General features: G+C 46.6%; 1 protein-coding gene across 1 annotated transcript; it reads left to right on the forward strand.

The window, feature by feature from the left end:
• Nucleotides 1–150: 150 nt before the first annotated feature.
• On the forward strand, nt 151–19066 carry T265_06135 (hypothetical protein; the record flags this gene model as incomplete). Its single annotated transcript, XM_009171328.1, has 4 exons — nt 151–208; nt 9127–10817; nt 14058–14277; nt 18825–19066. 3 exons carry the CDS (start codon nt 10005–10007, stop codon nt 18860–18862), a joined length of 1071 nt encoding a protein of 356 aa, XP_009169592.1.
• Nucleotides 19067–22021: the final 2955 nt, after the last annotated feature.

Here is a 22021-nt window from a genome sequence, read left to right on the forward strand (position 1 = left end):
CCGTGAAAACCTCTATGCTTGTGACAAGCCCTGAATTCGTGATTGGACGTTCAGTCAGCCAATGAGAGAAGTTCACTAGCTGTGGTGTCAGGCTCGTCGTACCAACGAAACCGGAGCCATCCCACGGTGGCCGAAATGTTTCGGAAATCCCTTCTCATTAACGTGACGCCCCTTGTAGTTTCGTACCCACTTGTTGGTAACAAGGCTTGTGAGTTAATGTTGGTGTCTTTTTCGCCGCTAAGGTTTTGGGGCTGGGGTTTGCAGCCACGGCAATCTGAACTGGTGACATTCGGATCTGCCCAAAATGATGATAGTTGCTGAAACCTTGAAGGAAATGCTGTCTGAAAAATATATCTAGTCCAAAACGATACAAATACGGCTGATAGAAAGTATGACACTTTTCTCCAGAATCCAGTAACCGGATTCCGTCGACTGCGTCGTCGGTAGCAAGGGCCTCATAGTGAAACTGATGTGGATCTGATCATCGATACGTGGTCCAGACGTCGCCAAGGGATTTCATTCGCTAAGCTAAAGCCTAAAAACAGTGCCTTACGTGTGTGACTTGTTCAGAAGACTTGGCACAATCGACTTGAGACAGGACCATGTCTTAGACGAGATTCGCTACTCCAACTTCATCCTGCCAATGAAGACGAAAAACCTCAGCTTTGGTAAGATCGCACAGCGACTCCCACGTAGGCCTCCTAAGGATGGTTGTCGTCGTCGATTCTGGTAATTTCCGTTGATTTTTCAACTAATCGCCCCGAACACCGAAACCAAAATTGTCTCACTCACCAGGCTCAGTAAATCTCAGGTCACACTGTACTGATTGTGAAATACTCACGAGGTAGTTGTCCGAACTGGCAGGTCTTTTCGTATCTTGTACATATGATATCAGACACAAGTTGTCAGCTAATTTTTCAGCTCACAAACCGTACATCGAAATGCAATGGCTCCAGGTGTCTCAGCTTCATTCACCGAAGGTTAGAAGGATAAGTGAACGAGAGCCATCCGATGGCCCAATCAATGTGGCAGAGATGGAGAACTATAGCAATGGCCTTGAAGCAAGCCACCATCGGCTGCGTGACAATCATATCTGTCAGGTTCACTGACCGTTTGTCTTGTCCTACGGTTCCCATTCGAGGGGGTGGGATTTTCTAGCGCAACTGAGTTAACTGATGAGATCTTTCATGCTTCGTTGACAGGTCGTAAAGTGGCAGTCCCTGGGTCGTCTCCAAGGCTGGGCGAAGAGGACTCTACGACGCGAACGGTGTTGTGGTATACGAAGCACATGGCCTAACCAATGTAGCCTCTGGAGTGTGGCCAGCTGATCTATCGAGGAAGACTGAACCCTCTCCAAAACAGTCTGTTGTACTTTAGCGTGACTGATCTTGGGCGAGATGGCCCAAGTGGTTAGATCGCGAATTTACTGACTGGAAGGTCTTGGTTCGGAACCCGAACTCTGCCTCTCTATTTCCCCTTTCTAGGCTTGGACAACCTGGCATTATCCCAGCCCTCGTGCTTCCTTCGGGTACGATGGCAGTTAGGCACCGGAAGGGTGCTATAGCTGAACGATTTTTTTCCACTAGACTCGCACAATGCTTCGAAGGCACCTATGGTCAAACGGAACCTCCGCACGCAGCAGCACTTTACAGATGCAAGGCACATCCCGAGCTGTGTGGTAGAAATATTAGGTTTTCTAGAGTAGCTTATTTCTAAGGGGTTTGATCCAAGGCGAGTAATATCGCCAGCGTACTCAACGTCCATGAACGAAACACCTGGTAGTATTCCCATCCCCGTGGTGTTACAGGTAGGCAAAGGAGATTTAAGCGGCCTATGGATTACTAAGTTGAAGCAAAACGGCGATAGGACATCCTTGCCGGCAACCAGTCGATGTGGCGAACTCGGGAGAATCTGCTGTAGACACTTATGCCTCTATAAGAGGTAAGGATTAAGACGGTATGCCCCACATCACCAGACACTGTCACAGTTTCTGACGATCAACTGAGTCAAAAGCATATTTGTGATCGAGGAATACGACCGTTGATTTGGTCTTCAGAAGGAGTGGTGGAGTTCAGAAAGTTGCCGCAAGGTGAAAATATGACCAATGCAACCCCGTTCAGAACGAAACCTAGATTCTCGCCAATCTATTTTTCTTGATGGATCAACCTGTGCAAGGTGATGCCAGGGTACACCTTGGAAGCTATAGCCAGTAGCTGGCACCCAGGTGGTTTTTGCACGATGTCCTTTCATTCTTCTCGAATATGAGAATCACCATCGAGGCACCCCGTTCTATCGGAAGTTCCTCCATATTCCAGAGATTTTTAGTGAGCTTGTTAGGTTATCCACAACGGACTCGCCACCTTCGTTGAAGAGTGCAGGGTGCAAAGCGTCTGGTACATGTGCTTTGTTGCGGTGAAGAAGTGAGGTTGCACGCTGAACTTCCGTCGTCGATGGCGGACTGATATCGACACCCTAATTGGACCCGGTCATTCCAGAAGTTGTGTTGGCGGGGCCCATCGGGACCGTTCTCCAAAGTGTTCAGCTCATCGTTCAAGACGACGTCTTTCTGAATTGATTGAGGTTCCACCCTCAGACCGGTTGACTAGATTATCTGGAACAGGATACGATTGTTCCCGTTGACAAAAGCCTTATCCGTTTCCAGGGCTTTTGCGATGCACCAGCGCTCTCGTTCAATCCTTGCCTTCTTCTTTATTTGACCATTGAGGGTTCTGCGCGCGCTATCGCAGTTATTTGTTACTGATGCAGTTTTCATGGCTTCCATTAGACCTACTATTGGTGGCGAGATTTAGCGTTCATTGGGGTGTGCCAATGTCCTCGGGTAGACGGTTTCAGATTATGTTATTATGGCTTCTTTCACCTCTCTCCATTGTGCCCATCAAGTTCTGGGAGCATCTCAGCCAACTCAACTCGATATTTATGAGCTACAGAGACGCTTTTCAGGTGGTGAGCTAAATGCATTCGCATCAAGCGGTGCGTCCCGAAAAGAAACAGAAGGGGTCGCCGTGATTGAAGTTCAGAGGTGCACTCCAAAGCAAACGAAAATTTTCTATCGGCAACCGGTAACTGATTGCCGTGTGGTCCAAATACATCCACGGCTAGTACGGAGTTGATGGCCTCCAAGTCACACGGTGTGAGCACTTGTGCTGCAATTTTGTGCTGGCCAGAAGTAGATGGTATTTAGAACATAATTGGACTAGCCGTTTCCAACTACCTGTGCGACGAACAACAACCCCGAGTCCGCCGCCAAGATGGGCTTCGTCAGGACTCAGTTGGCCAACCTGCCAGAATCACGATATCTGTGCATCTCGCTGGCTGGAGTAATCGTGACAAACCTCTGTAGGGGATGTCTTTCTGAGCCTCAGAGCTGCTGTGTACCAGAGCGTACGCTGGCACAACAAACAACACCGTTTGCCACATCGAAATGCATTGATCTTGACTGATCCAGTCAACCTAACAGCGCAAAGATGACTGTTCACTGGAATCCACTCCAGTAAGGCACATTCAACCCTGGGGCTAAACAGACACCATGAGCCACTGCGTCAGGATCGCGGGACACCTGAAGAATAAGGTGTGAGAAATCTAAATTCGTCGCGGGTGGTTTGGAATGGTTGACCGAGCCGGAGTCTTGTGTGTTTCCGTCACGAAGAGACGACCTTACCGTGGTGTGACGGTTTGCGCACCTCATTGAATTATATTGAGGAGTGTCCCCTTACACTCACAGAGCCTCTTATAACAGGATGGTCAACGATTAGAGGCCTGACAAGCACAATCTCCTGACCCTCCAGGTTGGGGGTTGGAACATGTGACGACTTGTTCCGTAGAAATGGTAGTGCGTTTGCATTTCCCGCCAAACACAGCTGCCTTGTGGCTAGGCCTTTGGGCTTTGGTGGAGGACCCCAATCGTCCTCCTGTCTAGGTGTGGGTGCCCTGGCAGTATCTCACCCCTCCTACAACCATGACATTCACAACTAAAAATACTTTCATGCCACATCGACCGTCGCGTGGTGCCACCAGCCTGGTCGCCTTATTTGCTACATACAGCAGGGCGGGCAAGGGAAAACAGGCTGCCGCTAACGCCTCCCTTCTTTCTCTTTCACATAATTTTTCTTGCTCCCACACGACTCGCTCAGCATTGATGTGCCTTGTGTATCAGAAACAAGAAATCAAGATGCAAGCACAGTGGCTGGGCTAACCGCCCCATCAGTCTCCACTTGCTTCCGGTTACGCCCCTCTGCTGATCCAGAGGCTGCTGCGGCAGGATATGCAAGAGGTGGTATCGTCATAAGTCACCTGGTGGAAGTATCCTTGTTTGACTGAATACCTTTTGATAGTCGCCTCCGTGCGGTTCGTCTGGGAACGTCTATGAAGGAGTCTCACAAGCGGGAAGTTGATCGATATCTGCTTATCGTGTCTGCTTACGCCCAACTGACTGTAGCTCCGACGCCGTCAAAGACAGGTTTTACGATGCACTGAATGCCCTTTTGTGGCAAGTTAAAAGCTCAAATATTGTTGTGGTTGCCGGAGATCTGAATGCAAAATTAGACAGGCTTTGCTCATCTGAGATTCAAATAGGAGGACGACATTTATTGTACTCGGTACGTACGGACATTGGTGGATGATTGCTTCAGCTATGTGCGGATCGCAAGCCGCTTTTATACAGTACTTACCTCCAAAATAGCCGAAGTCATCTGGCCACATGGTGCCCTCCAACGGCAGGCCGACCACAAACTCAAATCGACCACATTGCCATCAGTTACCGATGGTGCGGATCGATAACTGACTTCCGGTCGTTTTGGAACAAATTTGTGTATTCTGACCGCACACTCGTCCGGAGTCGCTTCTCCCTACGTTTTCCAGGATCGTGTAAGTTGCGGACAAATAGCTTAGCAACTGAGAGACTGGCAGATCCGGATGTTCGGTCAACTTACCAGAATAGTCTCCTAGAGTCTTCCAAATCCTCCACTATCAGATGTGAACTCATATTGGGACGAGAGTGCCGCCTATTTGTGCAGTGTTGGGAGTTTTACCTGTGGCACGGCACCACCGGGCACTCTCAAGCACTGGATATCATACCGAAAGAGTGGCATTGCTTAAATCTGGGAGAAATATCCCCAGCCGATCCCGAACATAACTTGACGCAACGAATTATCAGAGGTCAAGTGAAGTGTGGTGAATACATGAGTCCAAGGAGGTTGAAGAGGCCCTGAATAGCCGGTAATGCCCAAAGATTATTTCAGTTGATCCGTGTGACTCCACCCCGGAAACTACCTCTGAGTGAAACCATAAAGCATCAAAATGGAACGACCATCTCGAATAAAGTAGAACGCCTCGACCGGTGGACTGGATACTTCGAACAACAAATGTCGTGGCTAGCAGCTGGCACTCATCTAGAGCCCACAGGTGAGCTTGAACCCCAGATGATGAACGTGGAACAATCTACGGCTCGGAGGTTTACTACCGCATATGTCAAGCGGCATCGAGCTCCTGCTCTGGGTGGCTTACTACCCGCACTGTTCAGATCTTTTTCTTGCTCTCTGCTGATCCAGAGGCTGCTGCGGCAGGGTATGCAAGAGGGGGGATCGTCATAAGTCACCTGGTGGAAGTATCCTTGTTTGACTGAATACCTTTTGATAGTCGCCTCCGTGCGGTTCGTCTGGGAACGTCTATGAAGGAGTCTCACAAGCGGGAAGTTGATCGATATCTGCTTATCGTGTCTGCTTACGCCCAACTGACTGTAGCTCCGACGCATTCAACGACAGGTTTTACGATGCACTGAATGTCCTTTTGTGGCAAGTTAAAAGCTCAAATATTGTTGTGGTTGCCGGAGATCTGAATGCAAAATTAAACAGGCTTTGCTCATCTGAGATTCAAATAGGAGGACGACATTTATTGTACTCGGTACGTACGGACATTGGTGAATGATTGCTTCAGCTATGTGCGGATCGCAAGCCGCTTTTATACAGTACTTACCTCCAAAACAGCCGAAGTCATCTGGCCACATGGTGCCCTCCAACGGCAGGCCGACCACAAACTCAAATCGACCACATTGCCATCAGTTACCGATGGTGCGGATCGATAACTGACTTCCGGTCGTTTTGGAACAAATTTGTGTATTCTGACCGCACACTCGTCCGGAGTCGCTTCTCCCTACGTTTTCCAGGATCGTGTAAGTTGCGGACAAATAGCTTAGCAACTGAGAGACTGGCAGATCCGGATGTTCGGTCAACTTACCAGAATAGTCTCCTAGAGTCTTCCAAATCCTCCACTATCAGATGTGAACTCATATTGGGACGAGAGTGCCGCCTATTTGTGCAGTGTTGGGAGTTTTACCTGTGGCACGGCACCACCGGGCACTCTCAAGCACTGGATATCATACCGAAAGAGTGGCATTGCTTAAATCTGGGAGAAATATCCCCAGCCGATCCCGAACATAACTTGACGCAACGAATTATCAGAGGTCAAGTGAAGTGTGGTGAATACATGAGTCCAAGGAGGTTGAAGAGGCCCTGAATAGCCGGTAATGCCCAAAGATTATTTCAGTTGATCCGTGTGACTCCACCCCGGAAACTACCTCTGAGTGAAACCATAAAGCATCAAAATGGAACGACCATCTCGAATAAAGTAGAACGCCTCGACCGGTGGACTGGATACTTCGAACAACAAATGTCGTGGCTAGCAGCTGGCACTCATCTAGAGCCCACAGGTGAGCTTGAACCCCAGATGATGAACGTGGAACAATCTACGGCTCGGAGGTTTACTACCGCATATGTCAAGCGGCATCGAGCTCCTGCTCTGGATGACTTACTACCCGCACTGTTCAGATCTGTTTTCTTGCTTTTGGGAAGGGAAGTCTGTCCCAGGCAACTGGGGAGGGTCGGTAATAGTCCCCATTTTCAAAAAAGGGGCGCGTAGTGAGTGTGGTGACCACAGGGGGATCAGCTGGACCATGATCATAACGAGACTGTTGGTGTCACTTGTGCTTCGTTGCCTTACGGTGGCTCGTAAGACACTGACTCGAGAGCAGCAAGCAGGATTCCAGCCTGGTAGGTGTTGCGTTGACCAAATTTTCACACTCCGTCAGGTGCTAGAACAACGCCATACGTATAAGCGACTCAATTCTAGTATTCCTGGATTTCCGAGGTGCATTCGAATCGGTTGACCGGTTTGTTCTACTTGACACGCTTGCCCACCAAGGAATGCCCCGGAATTTCGCGAACTTAATAAGCTTTGTGTTTTCACACTTCCGGACGTGTGAAGTGTACGGGGAGCTCTCCAAAAGCTTCCGTACACAAAACGGTGTCCATCAGGGATGCCCACTCACTCTCTTCCTTTTTAACTTCGTGATCAATGAACTAATGAGATGAACATTAGAGGGTCTCCAGAACCCTTGTGTTCAAACAGCCTGAGAAGAAAACCCTGTCGATCTGGAGTACCCACACAACATCGTTCTCATCTTCGAAGAGGAGAAGAAAGAGTAAGTGTTTTTGGGTGAACTGACTAAAGTCATCCCGTTCTCTGGAATGCACTTTGTACCCACAAATTGTAAGGTCATGCTCGTGGACATGCAGTCACTGAACACGCCACTTACGATCCAGGGAGAGACACTGGAAGTTGTGGAGCATTTTACTTATCTTGGAAGTTGTGTTAGTTCTGATTGTAGTGTGACAGATAAGGTGAATGTACGAATATGCAAGACTCGGGTCGCGTTTGCTAACTTGAGACCCGTATGGCGTCAGAGTGGTTCATCTCTGAATCTGAAGGGACGTGTGTATCAAGCTACAGTACGGGCTGTTCTGTTGTATGACTGTGAGACTTGGCCTGTTGGAGCAGCGGAAATGAGATGTCTTCAAATGTTCGACAATCGTTGTCTCAGAACCATAGCTTGTGTGTGTTGGTATCGGTGAATCCGTAACGAAGCAATTACGAAGCGGCTTTTCGGTTGCTTAATGGGTACTTCCATTAAAGAATGTGTCCAGAATCAGAAGCTGCGTAGGTTGGGACATGTGTTGCATATGCCGAACCATCGGTTGCCGATGGGAGTACTGTTTGCCATGTCCAACTCAGAGTGGTGGAAGCCTGGATATTTTTAGCGTCCTCTCTGCACCTTCGTTTATCCCTCTTACTATCTTGCAACCTCAGCGTCTATATGCTGTGACAACCCGAACCAATGTTGGATTTCCCACTGTTTGTGCTTGAAAAGCCGGACGGAACTGAGATGCTGAGTCTTCATTTTTGGAGACGATATGGCCAAACGCAAACCTCTGAATGGCCCTCCCGTCATGTTACTTATAACCAAGAGAAGAATGAGCAAAGGACAAAAAGTTGAATTCAGCGGAGGAAAAAATGCCAAAAGCATTTCAACTGTTGTCCCAAGGCTTCTTGTTCACTTGCTTATTTCCCTTTTCTCCTTTATTGCCCGCCGATTTATCAGACCATCTAATAAAGACTCATTATCTATCCGGCGAAGTTTGACCCAAATGATGGCGTACGATAGTTGAAGAGCGCTATTATCGTGGCTGCCATATTGCGGAAGGGATTTCTTTCACCCTGTCCAAATCAGTTACTCTTAGGTACAGGTTAGCTGCTTTAACACTTCGAGAACCATGACAAAATGTCCAAATTCATTTGATGTGGTTCCCGAGTTATTTTCATTTCTCATATTTTACTGGCCTGTCTCAGTAGTTTTATCGGAATAGACGCTTGCCTGCTTAAATTGTTCCCTGATATTCGCGCACCTACTCTTCAACAGCTCTCAATAAGTTATTCGTTTCCCGCTACTTTCGTCGCTTCGGTTTTTTTTTACAGAGGCAAGATCTGACAGAGCAAAATGATGTAAATTCTCGCAGAGAAGTAGGGACGACCTCTCCAAATATAATTCCTATAGTGAACTGTCTGGCAGTTGACTTTCTTAGCTCGGATTTTTTCCCAAAGTTTTTGTTTCGTTTGAAGTTTTACTGGGCTTTTCAGGTGATACATTCCATCCACCATTTAAACAGACTGTCAAGATCACGATTACCTGTTCTTGTTTCCTCCGTATCATTCACTAGCTTGCTACTGACTTTTGGTTGGCCACAACTAGTCTAATTCCCCGCCCTCTCTTTTCAGCTTTTAGGCCTTGTTTGACCCATGTCAAACCCAACTGGTGGATCAGTGACCGGTGCCACCTCTCTTTTCCGACCTTCTATACTTACGGTCACCTCTGATTTTTCTCACCCGGCAAATGGCTTGTCCACAGGAGCTGGAGATGCGACAGGTCATCAGACAACTGCACTTCCCATTATTGAGCCAGCGACGACTATACATGGAGTCGATCCACAACCCGTACCCAACGTCGAAAAATCAGTGCCTAGCGACTATGTGTTTGGTTCTAACATTTCTTCTCGTGTTGTGAATGCTGACACTACTCACGGGGCCTCTTCTAGCCTCCTAACTGTGACCTCGACCAGTCCTTTGAGCCAGCGACGACTATACATGGAGTCGATCCACAACCCGTACCCAACGTCGAAAAATCAGTGCCTAGCGACTATGTGTTTGGTTCTAACATTTCTTCTCGTGTTGTGAATGCTGACACTACTCACGGGGCCTCTTCTAGCCTCCTAACTGTGACCTCCGACCAGTCCTCCTCCTCTGTATTCACCGAATTAGCTAAAGCTGTTTCCTCAAAACCCATTGAGTCTAACTCCAAAACGCTTGCTGATTCTGTGAACAAGATAACGGAAGACCAAAAACATTCGGCTTTGAACTTATCGGAAATTGACCCAGTTACTGGAGAAGAAGATGAACTCCCCATATTTCGACAACATTGCCGTGCGTACATATTTGATACGGAGAAGCAGAAATGGAATGGTTTGGGTGGAAGTCACTTTCATTTAAATGACTCCAGGCCAGAGGGGCTACCAGACCAATCTGGTTTTCGATCGCGTATAGTGGTGCGTTTAGCCTCGACTAGGCGAGTGATAATAAATAGCCCTATATGGGCAGACATGCCAGTGGCCCTTGTCAATTCTCGAAATCTTCGAATAGGCGCAATCAGTGAAGATGGGGGACATATTCGAAGTTATCTCTTCACGTTTTCTTCGGATGAACTGGCGTGTACATTATTTGATTTACTCTCTGTTCGCAAGGAGAAAGTCGAACCGCTCAAGAAAGTCGAATCGCCTCCCAACACAATAGGCCATAAACGTTCTGCTGACGTACCGGCAGGTGGTCCAAGTCCCAAGCTAGCAACTCGAAACTCCACTGCTTCGGATATCCGGTGTTCCCAACCCGATTCCAACGACCATACTACTGCCCATTTCCCTCAATCCGTTTTTACCCCAAATACAGATGAACCGGATGTCCCAGCAGGTGGAACTCCAGCCAAGGTTTCCGATGATTCGGTCAAACCACCGTGTAAATCAACCCTTGTCAGCACGGTCAATACCGTTGTTGAACAATTCCGCAAATTTCGTTCCCAGAATTTCCTGGATTTCTCGCGTTCGCCACAGGTTATTGACCCAGAAGATGGATATATCGCTCTAGAGTTGAATTGTCAACTTTATTCTTTCGATGAGGAAAAACGCGACTGGCTGCAACGTGGAGCTGTCGATATATGTGTCATAGATGTATCATCTGAATCAGCTTCCCTGTCCAGTTGCGCTGACGACAATCCGCGAAATACCACCATACCTGCTCAATCCTTTTTGACTATTAATACGGCTGGGACCCACAACTTGTTAACGGCAATTCCTGTTTGGTCTGGTACGACTGCCTGCTTGGTAGATGAGCGTGTTGTCCAGCTGATTACGGCGATGCCGGTAAGTATCCACATCCAATCCAGATATTGCGCCTTTTTATGTAAACTGGAGAAATTAGTGAATATATGGGATCTTTCATTGTAGATTAAAAAGACTAAAGAGATTGCAATCACATCTGTTATTGGTAGGGCCGGTACGCTGAGTGCTCCTGCATATTGGTGACACCTGTAGAATACCCATCCGAAAATAAGTTTAAATGTGTGTATAATTAAGCAAAATATGCCCAAAACAGTCCGTTTAAACGTGGGTACGACCACCAGTTGGCCTCAGATTTCTGGAACACGTTCCTGGTCCCCATTGCATACGAACAATCTAACCAAGGCCGAACACAGATTTCCTCAATCTCTGAACAGCGCTGAGGAAGCTCACCTTGCCCAATAGCCCAATGGGGTCTGCGTGACATATTAGTGCTCCAAAAACTGCATTTGGGACATTAGCTCACAAACCACAGCTCAAGATGATTGTGTCTAGTGAAAGAACTAGGCATAGGAGCGGAGGGCTAACTAACATAACTAAAAATACTCCACCCAGCGATCTACGCTTCAGCCCGTAATGTATATTAGGTTTCTTACATGATATTTGACTTGCTGGTACTGATTTTAGTCCCTGTTTCGCAATTAGTTGTAGCTTCCTTCAAGCAGTCCAAACCTCACTGGCCTCCTCCATTTCTTGAACGTTCTCGTTCCACCACGCCTCTGTCCATATGCAGGCTACGTTTGAACCGTCCTCTGACCAACCGTCTGTCCGAATAGTACTTTGAGTCCGAAGAAATAGGAAATACCATATTAAGGAGTCATGGTGACCATTCTGGTATTCAGTGGTTCCCGTGTACGCGCTCGGAAACACCACAATAGGGGTTCTCGAGGTCACTCATAGTTGTGGTTATTTTATGTCAGTTATGGTCAGTTTCTTCCGAGTAAGCCGCCTGCAATACATTGCAAAGCAGGCTTTGCTATGTTTCCTGAGGCTTTTCTACCGCTCTTTTCTGAAAATTGTCGTAGTAGCAGTATCCCAGCCCACGTACAACCCAGAACTGCACACTTACGAATAATCTCATACCACATCGGCCGTCGCGTAGTTCAATCAGTCGGACTGCATTACTTGCCACATGCAGCATGGGAAGTGAGCGAAAACAAGCCAGTTCTGACGCCTCTCTTCTTGCAATTTCACGTATTCCTTCTTCTACCCTTCTCCACCTCAATTTGAATGCTTTTTCCGCAGGTCCCAGCACTAGGACTGACTGCTTCTTTCGGCATGCATCACGCTCAAGTGCAGCTTCTATGCGTCCGACTTCACGAACAATCTTACAAACCTGGAGGTCTGTTTTGAAACCCCGAAATCAGGTCTACTTGGCTGCCTTTAATGTTCACACACTGAAGTAGACAGGACAACGGGCAGCTCTTGTACGCTGGATTCTCTATGTATGCTCTCTTGGGAGCGGGATCCAGGACGCAAGTATTGTAATTGAACCGACTGCCCCTTCACTCTCTTCCAGGTTCCGGCTGCGCGGCTATAGTGATGTGGTCGCCGCTGCAGCTGGATATACCGGGGTTCCAGCGGTCGAGCGGAAGCGCCTCTACGTAAATGGATACCCGTCCACAGTCGCTTATGTGCAGTTCGTTTGGCAACGTCCGTAAAAGAATCTCAAGAAAATAGAGTCCTTCGCTTCCTGCTTATTCTATCTGCTTACACCTCGGCAGACTGTAGCTCTGATTCAGCCAAGGACAGTTTCTATGATGCCATAGGTGTTTTTTACAGCGGACCTAAAGCTCACACATAGTTGTGGTTTCTAGTAAAATGAACGATCAGGTAGGTGGACTAAGTGCTGATGATATCCAATTGGTTGGTCGCCTTGAGTTTCGCACGAGAGACACCAACAACGGAGGGGGGTGCACCACAGCTGAAGGATCACCCAAAGTTCGCAATAAACGGCGTTCATGTAGAGAAGGTGCAGTATTTGGATCCCGTTTTCGAGCTTCAGGAACACAGCAAACGTCTTTCGACAAGGTACGTAGATTACGTGAAAGAACACCTTGTTTGATGTTGGCTGGGAATCCTCTAGTATAACCTACTGCGTAGCTAGGTACGCAAAACGTCGCATCACGATAAGTCTCAATCTTCTTGCGACGAAATTTCATCATTAACTCGACTGATTGAAGTGAACTAGGGATATCATACTCCGAACATGACTGGGCTGTAGTATTCCGCTTATTGGAAATGGCTGAGTCAGGCGAGGCATTCTAGAGGAACTTGGAAACCAAGTGGGACTTAGGAGCCTTGCTGCATTCCCAGTGTCGTCGATTCCGATAGTGCTGTCGTTTGTTGGTACCATCACTTGTGTTTGGCTTGAAAATCTTGTGAACAAGTACTCGAGACGTCATAAAGTGTAATTCTTTCCTACTGATTGTGATCATGATTGAAGGGAAAAGCTTAATATGCTTTGGGGGGGGTCGAGTTTTGGTCGGTTATTTCAATGAAAGAGAGGGATTTCGATTACACCGAGAACAGTTTGTTTTCTGTAGTGACTTGAAGATCACACCAAGAGGTGTAGAGCGGAACCGGTTCGCTTTTTTTATTCTCTCGGGCAGTGAGTTCAGCTGACAGATGGTCTTTGCCATACATACGATCGACCGCTTGCATATTTTTTTCTGGGTTCTGCACCAGTTCTGGCTGTCATTCCATCCCATAGTGTATTTCCCAACGGTCTCCGCACATCGTACTCTGCTTTCTTGACGCCTACGTTACAGTACCTGAAGACCGTTCCTCTAATGATGAAAACTAAACAGGTAATCGGTCCACATGCGACCGACCTGTATTAGCTCGTAGCATCCAAACATTTTCTTATTTCATTTGCACGGTTCCGCTGGAAGATTTTCGTAAAATGGTAAGCCATTGCGTTGTCAAACATGAACTCAGCATGTGATATATCGATATTGTCTTAAAATTCAGATCGGTATGCGTGGAGGCCAAGTGCGGCACTTCCTCTCATCTGATTCGCAATGCTGGGCTATCAAGGACCAGTGTGAACTTTTCACCTGTTCTTTTGCGTCAAAAACGGATAATAACACCATTGGGTGTGGCCTATTGTTGTTCACAACCCCCCTAAAACCTAGAGTTGTGCGATCGGTCATGCAGCGGGTGTCCAGTAGTATGATTTCAGTAGTATGTAGATAAGGTTTTCCACGTGATTGTACACTATGTAACACATCTCGTATACTCTATCTTTTTACACAATCCAAGGGTTACAAGGGTGATGACAGCTCAGCAGTTACGCCAGAAGTCAGCGCCTATTTGATCGTGATGCAGTCACCTGAAGCTGCTACAAAGTTCTATCAAACAGTTGTATCGCGTATTGACTCAGTGAAAGAACATTATTCTCGGCAGCGGAGGGAGGCTTCATGTGATCTGTTTTCTGAGGTACATGCGGCATCAGAAACGAGTCAGCCTCAACCTTCCACAGGTAAACATATTATTGGCTCTGAAGCTTGTTTGTGTGCGAGCAACTGAATTGCTCGTTATCCCTCTGAGGTGTCTCAGCAATCGCTATGATTAAAATATTGACTATAGTTGCCCTGCGAAGCGAGATTCGCTTCTCAGTGGAAGGCAACACAAATAATCTCTTCAAGCCACCAAATGTCGTGTTGTCCTTTGTTCAGATACTGTCATTTCCCCTTTTTTCGTCTCCACATGTTTCTCTTTTTCCACATGTTAGTTTGTTCTATCTTCCTTTAGTTGACCTTGTGGCTGCCTTTGTGCAAGAGCCGGTGGCTCACGTGCTTGAACGTGAGCGTGCGGATGTTTGTTTGTTTGTACGTTTTTGTGAGCAAACTTTTCACAATAACAGCGCCGTATAAAAACCAACCCTCGGTTTCATTTTGCCAGATATTTCGTCTCACTTGGAGGTACCGTCTTGATTGCGACGGTAACTCGACTTTTTACCTCGTCCTACTTGGTTTCAAGCGTGCCGGGTCTTGGACCTGTCGCGATTGAAATAGATGTTTCAGTAATTGGGAATCTTATTCCATGCGTCGATGTGGCGGGAGAAATGATTTCATTGCAGGCTACTTTACTGACATCACATCCCGATTCTGCATTTGGTCGTAAGAGTAACCTGGCTTTGAAAGACCTGAGAATCGCACGCATCAAGAAGTAAGGGTTTAAGCAAGAAATTTGGTTCCAGTGCTCTCTCCAAGAGACACAGCTAAACGTAGCTCGAGGCCGAAGAGCCGATCAACAGATCGATCGGCTTGGTACTTGAAACCTTCAGATGAGTAGGAAAAAACCTAAATAACAAGAATCACATCAAGCAGTCATTGTCGGTAACGGCTGGCTCAATTAACCCCTTGATAACCACCACAGAACTTCAGATGTAGGCCTCATATTTTGACGGTAACTCAATTCGTTACCGGATGTTTATGCGCTAACTGCATATATGAATCAAAATTACCTGTCGATGGCATCTATCTGTTACCTACCATCTACATCACTACTATCAGGACGGTACCAAACTATCTGTCGTGGTGCTTCCACCAGAAGAAACTTTTGCCGTTAGATGAAGCGGAGTCGATAGACATTGCCAAGGTATTTCTTTTAATCAGATTACCCATGATTTCAGCGCTGTCAGTTAGACGGACAGCTATTTAATGGTCATATCTTAATGATATCGCCCTTGACAGCTCCACCAGTGAGTGTTCTAATTAAGTATGACGTCTCGCAAACGCAATGGTCAGCGCTGATCAGTACTGAGGATGTGAGGATGTGTTAAAAAAGCTCACTTTGTTGCATACTCAGGAACCCGCCGGGGCTGAGAGTAAGGCAAAAGAACTAAGTGATAACCAAGTTTGATGACTGCTCAATCGGCAGTTTGCAGATATTAGTCTCACTTGTGGACCAGCAGATACTAGTGATAGTCAAGACCCGTGGGATTACGAGTGGATGGGCATTACCAACTACAGCTCCCGTGAATAGATAACGTGCTGGACCTAACCAATAGCTTGTGACTAGTACGAAGGCGACTAGCTACGCCTTGCATAATTTAGTGACCAGGTCCTTCAGGCTTGTCTGCCAATGGGGTACACCGACCGATTGGTGAATGCCCATAAAGTGTCATCTAGTGTAGCGAAATGATCCCCCTGTATCACCCCATTGTTACCCCAACAGTGACAGAAACGTCTCGTATTTCTATGCTGCTAAATATGTCATTCCCATCAAGGACCTGGTTTAATATCAAAGTCTGTAAGCGTTTTACTGGGTTTTCGCCTGGAGTAAGTTGCTGTCACACTTGGTATGGAATCGCTCTGGCGGTGGTAAATCTACGAACTTCATTAGGTGTCTAAGCCGTTTGATGCAATGTACTTCCCGTTTTCGTGTCACATTGGCCTTTCGAAAGACAGTATCAAACTGGCTCTCGTTTTCCCACTTAGATCTTCAGCGCAACAGACCATAGCCTATGTACAAGCTGTCGCTTGGCGCTAGCATATTTTTATTATCCTTATGGAAAACGGACATCCGGAGCAGTTCGTAAGGAGGTACTTCAATGCTTAATCCAGAACCCAAAGAAGCCCATCAGTCGCAATACATAACCATCTCCATTCGCCTTCTGTTTAGAGACGACATGGATCCCGAAGAATTGACCGGTCGTCTGACTCCACTGCCTTGAACTGGCGTTTATTGTAGCCCAGTTAGAGATACACTTCAGCAACAGTCTACTGATCAGCACCAACCTCAAGGATAGATTGCCCGTCCGTGACTAACCAATGGTGGTTTATTCGTTTGTTTGCCAACGTTCAGCAAACTATGTGGTTCGCGCGACTCCGCGCCTATCCAAGAGAATTCGTGAGCCCAAATAGAGCCGCTTGAGAACTGGACTGGTCAGACACGTGATTAGTGCAATCGTTGCTCATCTGATCGATACCAACCACCAGATCAATCCGGCGGAATCGTTCTGACACATTTCCTGATTGCCTTCAAATCGTTCTAAAGCCGAGCATCAGTGAGCATTGGAAATGTCTTAGGCAATTACTGTTCGGCCATTTGATCCATGGCCGTTTCACCAAAAAAGACACTTGAAGGTCCTGGGACCGCCTTGGTCCACTAATCCCAAACAAACTAATCAGATAGTACCCTTGTTTGAAACCTTTGTAAGGCCTTCGACGGATTTATAATCCTGTTCCAAAGGGACGCCATCAAAACCATATGCTCGCAGGCTGTATTCTGGCGATACGTTTTTCACTACAGACTGAAATAGTAGCCATACTTCGCCGGATCCCGTATATTTAGGTCACTGCGCACTTGGTGTTTCACGTTTGGTCCTCATTTAGAGGGACAGATACAATGCGTAAACTGTGTAAAATCGATGCAGTATGCATAGTTACACTGTTCACGTTGTCCAACGTTCGGTAGCACTTTCGCTGATAGTAGTGTTAATGGTTGATCAGCTGTCACGCCACCCGAAGTAAGCATGAGAGTTGATATACCCAAGCCCACACATTGGGACAGTCAAGATGTAAGGGTCAGGCTCGAACAACGGACCTTCCAGATAGTATGTTCATGCCTTAACCACTGAGCTGACGGTTGCTTCAGTCATTTTTACAGTTTTATGTTTTCTAGTCGGTCCTATGATGCTCGGTGTACTGCCCAGGTTGTTAAGCTCCAAACGTGCGGTCCTTATGATCATCCCTGTGGTATGTTGCAAGCTGCGTTTATGTTCTCACTTTCTGTCCAGATTTTCTGAGTGAATGTTCGGAGGTTTATATACCTGAGGTCTGCTGGATTCATATCTCGTGGAGACGAAACAGCTCATGATAAGCGTGACGGCTGTTTGTTTATATTAGACTAGCTCCTGTGAAGGGCTTAGGTATTCTGGCACGGTAACGGACTGAGCGTTTCAACTGCCTCAGTCTTGTGTTCAGCACAGTGGCACATCAAGCGACTAAGCAAACATCGAAATGTACGGATGTTCTCTGTGATACTTCTTATTCCTGACCTTTTGTACCCTTAATTTGCGGTGATGTCATGCACTGTGTATTCGTATGATGCCGTGGACCCCGTCAATCTTTTTTGTCCTCCAGCAGCACCCGAGATTACGTCCTACAAGTAATGCATAACAACTTACTACTTAGTGGTTGCCAGAAGCCAAACAGGAAGGATGCAATGATTTCCTGTGGTCATCCGTGTTTTCAACTTTCCACTCATTTTCGCCACTTCATTTATATACTTTTGCATTTGTTTTTTAATCGATGTGGTGGTTTATCATTTCAGTCCCCGGTAATTCACTAAGTGCGCATACTTTGGCTTGTCTAGCACGATGGTCCCTTTAGATCAGGTGTGTTATCGGTACCGACTAACGCGTAGACAAGTGGCTCGAGTCGAATCAATACTAGCCGACCTAAATTCCGCGGTGCTATGATAGTATGGGTCCAACGGTCTTCGAAACAGCCCAACAAATCAATGCATGCGAAGGGCGATCGTGAACGAAAATAACACAGGAACGGCCGGTAGTACCGTGAATGCCAACGAACCAATGAGAGAAAAACAAAGAAGGCCAGTAGTTGATGGTTAGAACACACAAGGGATGAGATGGGTCGCACGAGGTCATTGGCTCATGGGGACCCATCGGTCCAGGGTCGGATCGGCATACACGTGTGACTAGTGATTGAACCGATAAACACTCTGGGATGAATTCGTCAACAACAAAAGGGGACTAGCAAAAATAGCGTGAAGAGGTCAGGTATAATGGCTGGATGGGGATGATTTGGGCGAAGATTTTAAGGGAATTTTCCGCCTACAAATGGGACTGTAACAAGGTGTTTCTTTATTGTCACGCTTAAGCACATGTCTAGACTCAATTACTTCTGGTAACACACGCTTCGATAATAAGTAGGTGAATAAAGTACTTTTTTTCGCTGATAAGCTCCGTTGCTGTGTGCACGTCAGTGTGCTAATCCACTCGTTTTTTTTTGCCGTTTTCTCAACTTGTGCCTTCTTTTTAAATGTACTTCATTCCAGATCCACTAAAAACTGCTTCGCCCAACCGATCCGTTTGAGTTGAACTTACTACCTGATCAGCACTCCCTTCTGATATCCGTGCTAGTTGGGAGTGTGTTAGCCAGCTGTCGCCCTTGCTAACACTCCTCTTTGTTCCATACCGTCTTCCCAATGCCAAAATCTTGGTGTCTGCCAAGGTGCCCTGCAACCTCTCCACAGGGTGGCCCGCTTTTTTCCATAACCTGTACTGTTGAACATATACTCATGTCTAATAATTATTCTTTCTGTCTGTTTGTTCGGGTGGTTAATCCCTATTGGAGATTGAAAGCTTCGTCCTCTTGCTGGTGCTCTATCTGGACGACGATTCAGGATAAAATCAAACCCCAATCGCCCTAAAAAGTTACTGCTGAGTTGCATTTTTGAATGGGTAGCTGAAAGGCAATATAAAGTGGAAGGCAAATTTCTTTCGTAGTGAAGCACACCGATGCGTGGCGGGATAGTGATGGCAGAGGGCCACTCGCTAGGAATAGTTATTTTTCAATATTGTTGGAATGCTTGCATTTGTACTTGACATAGATCGGATTAGACTCCGCAATTCTAAGTGAAGAGAATATGATAATCTAAACACCGCTTTCTCGCTAGCATGGCTGACGCTTTAGCCTAAAAGTCATTCGCTATCTAATCCTACATGCGATCCCTGTATTACTCTCTGATACTGTCTCCAAAAAAGTGCGACCCTCTCACTTGACCTTTTGCTATGCCTACCTTCCGGTAAGTGAAGAAGACTTCCTAGTTTTCATATGATGCTAACACAAAGGACCTCGGAATACTTGCAAGCCCTTGAGCCTAAATAGAGAAGTCTTCTGTTCGTCTAACTGGTTTCTTGCTATGAAATTTTCATCAACTTTGCTTTATCGAGTAGATTTTTCGGAATCTCCTGGTTTACACAAATCGCGGCTTTTCTAATTACCCGGGGAAGTTTTCTTCACTGGGGAAGTTTTATCATGAATCTGTGTTGCCGGAGCTCTAATCGACGAGGAGTGTCGGATTTACCTTTTTGCTATCCGTTCAGTTTGATTTTCTCGGGAAAACTTGATTAGAATATGGTGAACTACCGGTCTCTGCCTCTCGACCTCCCCTGTCTAGGCTTGGGCAACCTGGTAGTATCCCAACCTTCGGGTGGCATGGCAGCTAGGCACCGAAAGGGTGCTACAGCTGAACGGAACTGCGGATACGCATACCAATGAAGCACCACGCCGAGGACTTTTGTAATTTACACGTTTTTTTTTCGGGAACCCCCCCCCTACCGGTGTAAATGGAGGTAAACATAATGTAGGTGATTTGTCAAAACTCGGCCGGTGCGTCTTCTAGAATATGATTCTCAGCCGTGGTTCGCATCAAGAACTATAAATGGGATTATGTGGGTTGTCCGTGTGGTATTTTCGGATTCTGTTGATCACTGCTTAACATTTTTCAAAATGTCATTGTTCTTTTTTTCTACCTACTGTGAACGCGAAAAAGTAGCTACCGATCTATCTCGATTTTGACGCCACGAAAGGTGCAGTCGGTTCACCATGTCGAAAGACATTCCCGTCAGAACACCTAGGTGAACCAATTAAATAAGCCACGACACCAGGTGCTGAAAACTGGGTTTGTGTTTTTGTTGATTCGAGGACTTGGTCGCAAAAAGTAGAAGTCTGGGAGTTCATGAAGTAAATAAAATGGCAGCTTACATCGTTCCAATCGGAACAGGAGGCGCTCTTTGTGTACCAAATTCAGTTAGAGAGGAAAAACAACTAGTGATTCAGTTTAGTTTCCCGCCAATATCGTGGTAAGTTGAAAGCGAGTGTTCTTTTACATAATTTCCCGTTATGTCTTAGTTTCCAGCCAACGCAGAAAACCTTAGGCTGATAGTCATTACGTGTGTATACGCGTAGTAGTCTGGTCCAGATAGCCAGAATCGTGGTTACAGATTATTTCATTTGGGCTTCAGAGAACCGCCCGCTGCAACAGAACACGTAATGCAGTTGACCGAATCGAGATACTGATACCGAAAGGAGCTCAGGGGCATTTTGTTACTTCGCGCTCCACACTGAGTCGAATCGGTTCAATCTTCGAAAAACGAAACCGGGTCAAGGAATCTCTGAACGATGAAGCACTCGAACTGATCGGTGTGATATTTCGTCTTTCCCACGTTTTAATACGATTATGGTGTGTCGAGTAGGCGATACAAACTTTCGTATTACTGTTTCACAATCAATAATTCCGAATTCGGCGTAGGTGCACGCGAGAAAGTATCCGCAGATTAGTGCGAAGGATCAACATAGTTTCTCTGTGACTTACTCTCAACAGTTAATTAACGGTTTTCCACCTTACGGTGGTACAGGCTTCCGCCCAGTCTTTTGTCATTCCAACCGTAAAATCTAAGGTAACCAATCAGCCTAGTATTTGACCCAGTGCCATTATACCGGTCGCACCCAGACACCATACAGCGCCTGGCGAGTGAATAGCACTATTGTGTGAGACACGTGCATTACCAGCTGGAGCCAAACAGGACTTTAGTTTACTGCGAATCAATTCTCAGTTTTGAGGTGAATTCACGTCAGGATTACCGGGCAGAGTATTAGCTTGTCTTGTCGACTCTCCCTTTTACGGTATTCATCATCGAAGAGCGCGGGTGGCGGCTGTCCATTATCATGTAAACTACTCCTCGGGTTCCCCATTGATTATCTACAGGTAATCGCGTCAACCTGTGAGCCCATTTTCCTAAACACATCTAACGGTATTTGATAAGTAGTAATGACGTTTGGGGCAACAGCTGGCCACAAGTAGCTTGTGAGGCAGTCAAGCCTTTCTGGTAGCGTGAGGAGATTTAGGCATTCTCGAACAACCTTCAATCACTTTGCTTTTCTGTTGAGATTTCGTCCTTCCAGCGAAGCCAGTTTATGCTGAAAGGCCGGAAGCAGTTTTCTCGAACAACCTTCAATCACTTTGCTTTTCTGTTGAGATTTCGTCCTTCCAGCGAAGCCAGTTTATGCTGAAAGGCCGAGAAGCAGTTTCATCTTCATCAGGAATCATCAGCAGTGCACCAGCAAATATACCTGTGCAATGGCATTCCACTATGGAACTACTGTGTATAGCTCGTCAATGCATAGGTGCAAATTGCTCGCTATGATTTTGAGTTTGTTTGACGGGCATTGCAATATTTACTCACCGCA

Source organism: Opisthorchis viverrini, assembly GCF_000715545.1.
Source record: "Opisthorchis viverrini unplaced genomic scaffold opera_v5_122, whole genome shotgun sequence".
NCBI lineage: Eukaryota > Metazoa > Platyhelminthes > Trematoda > Opisthorchiida > Opisthorchiidae > Opisthorchis > Opisthorchis viverrini.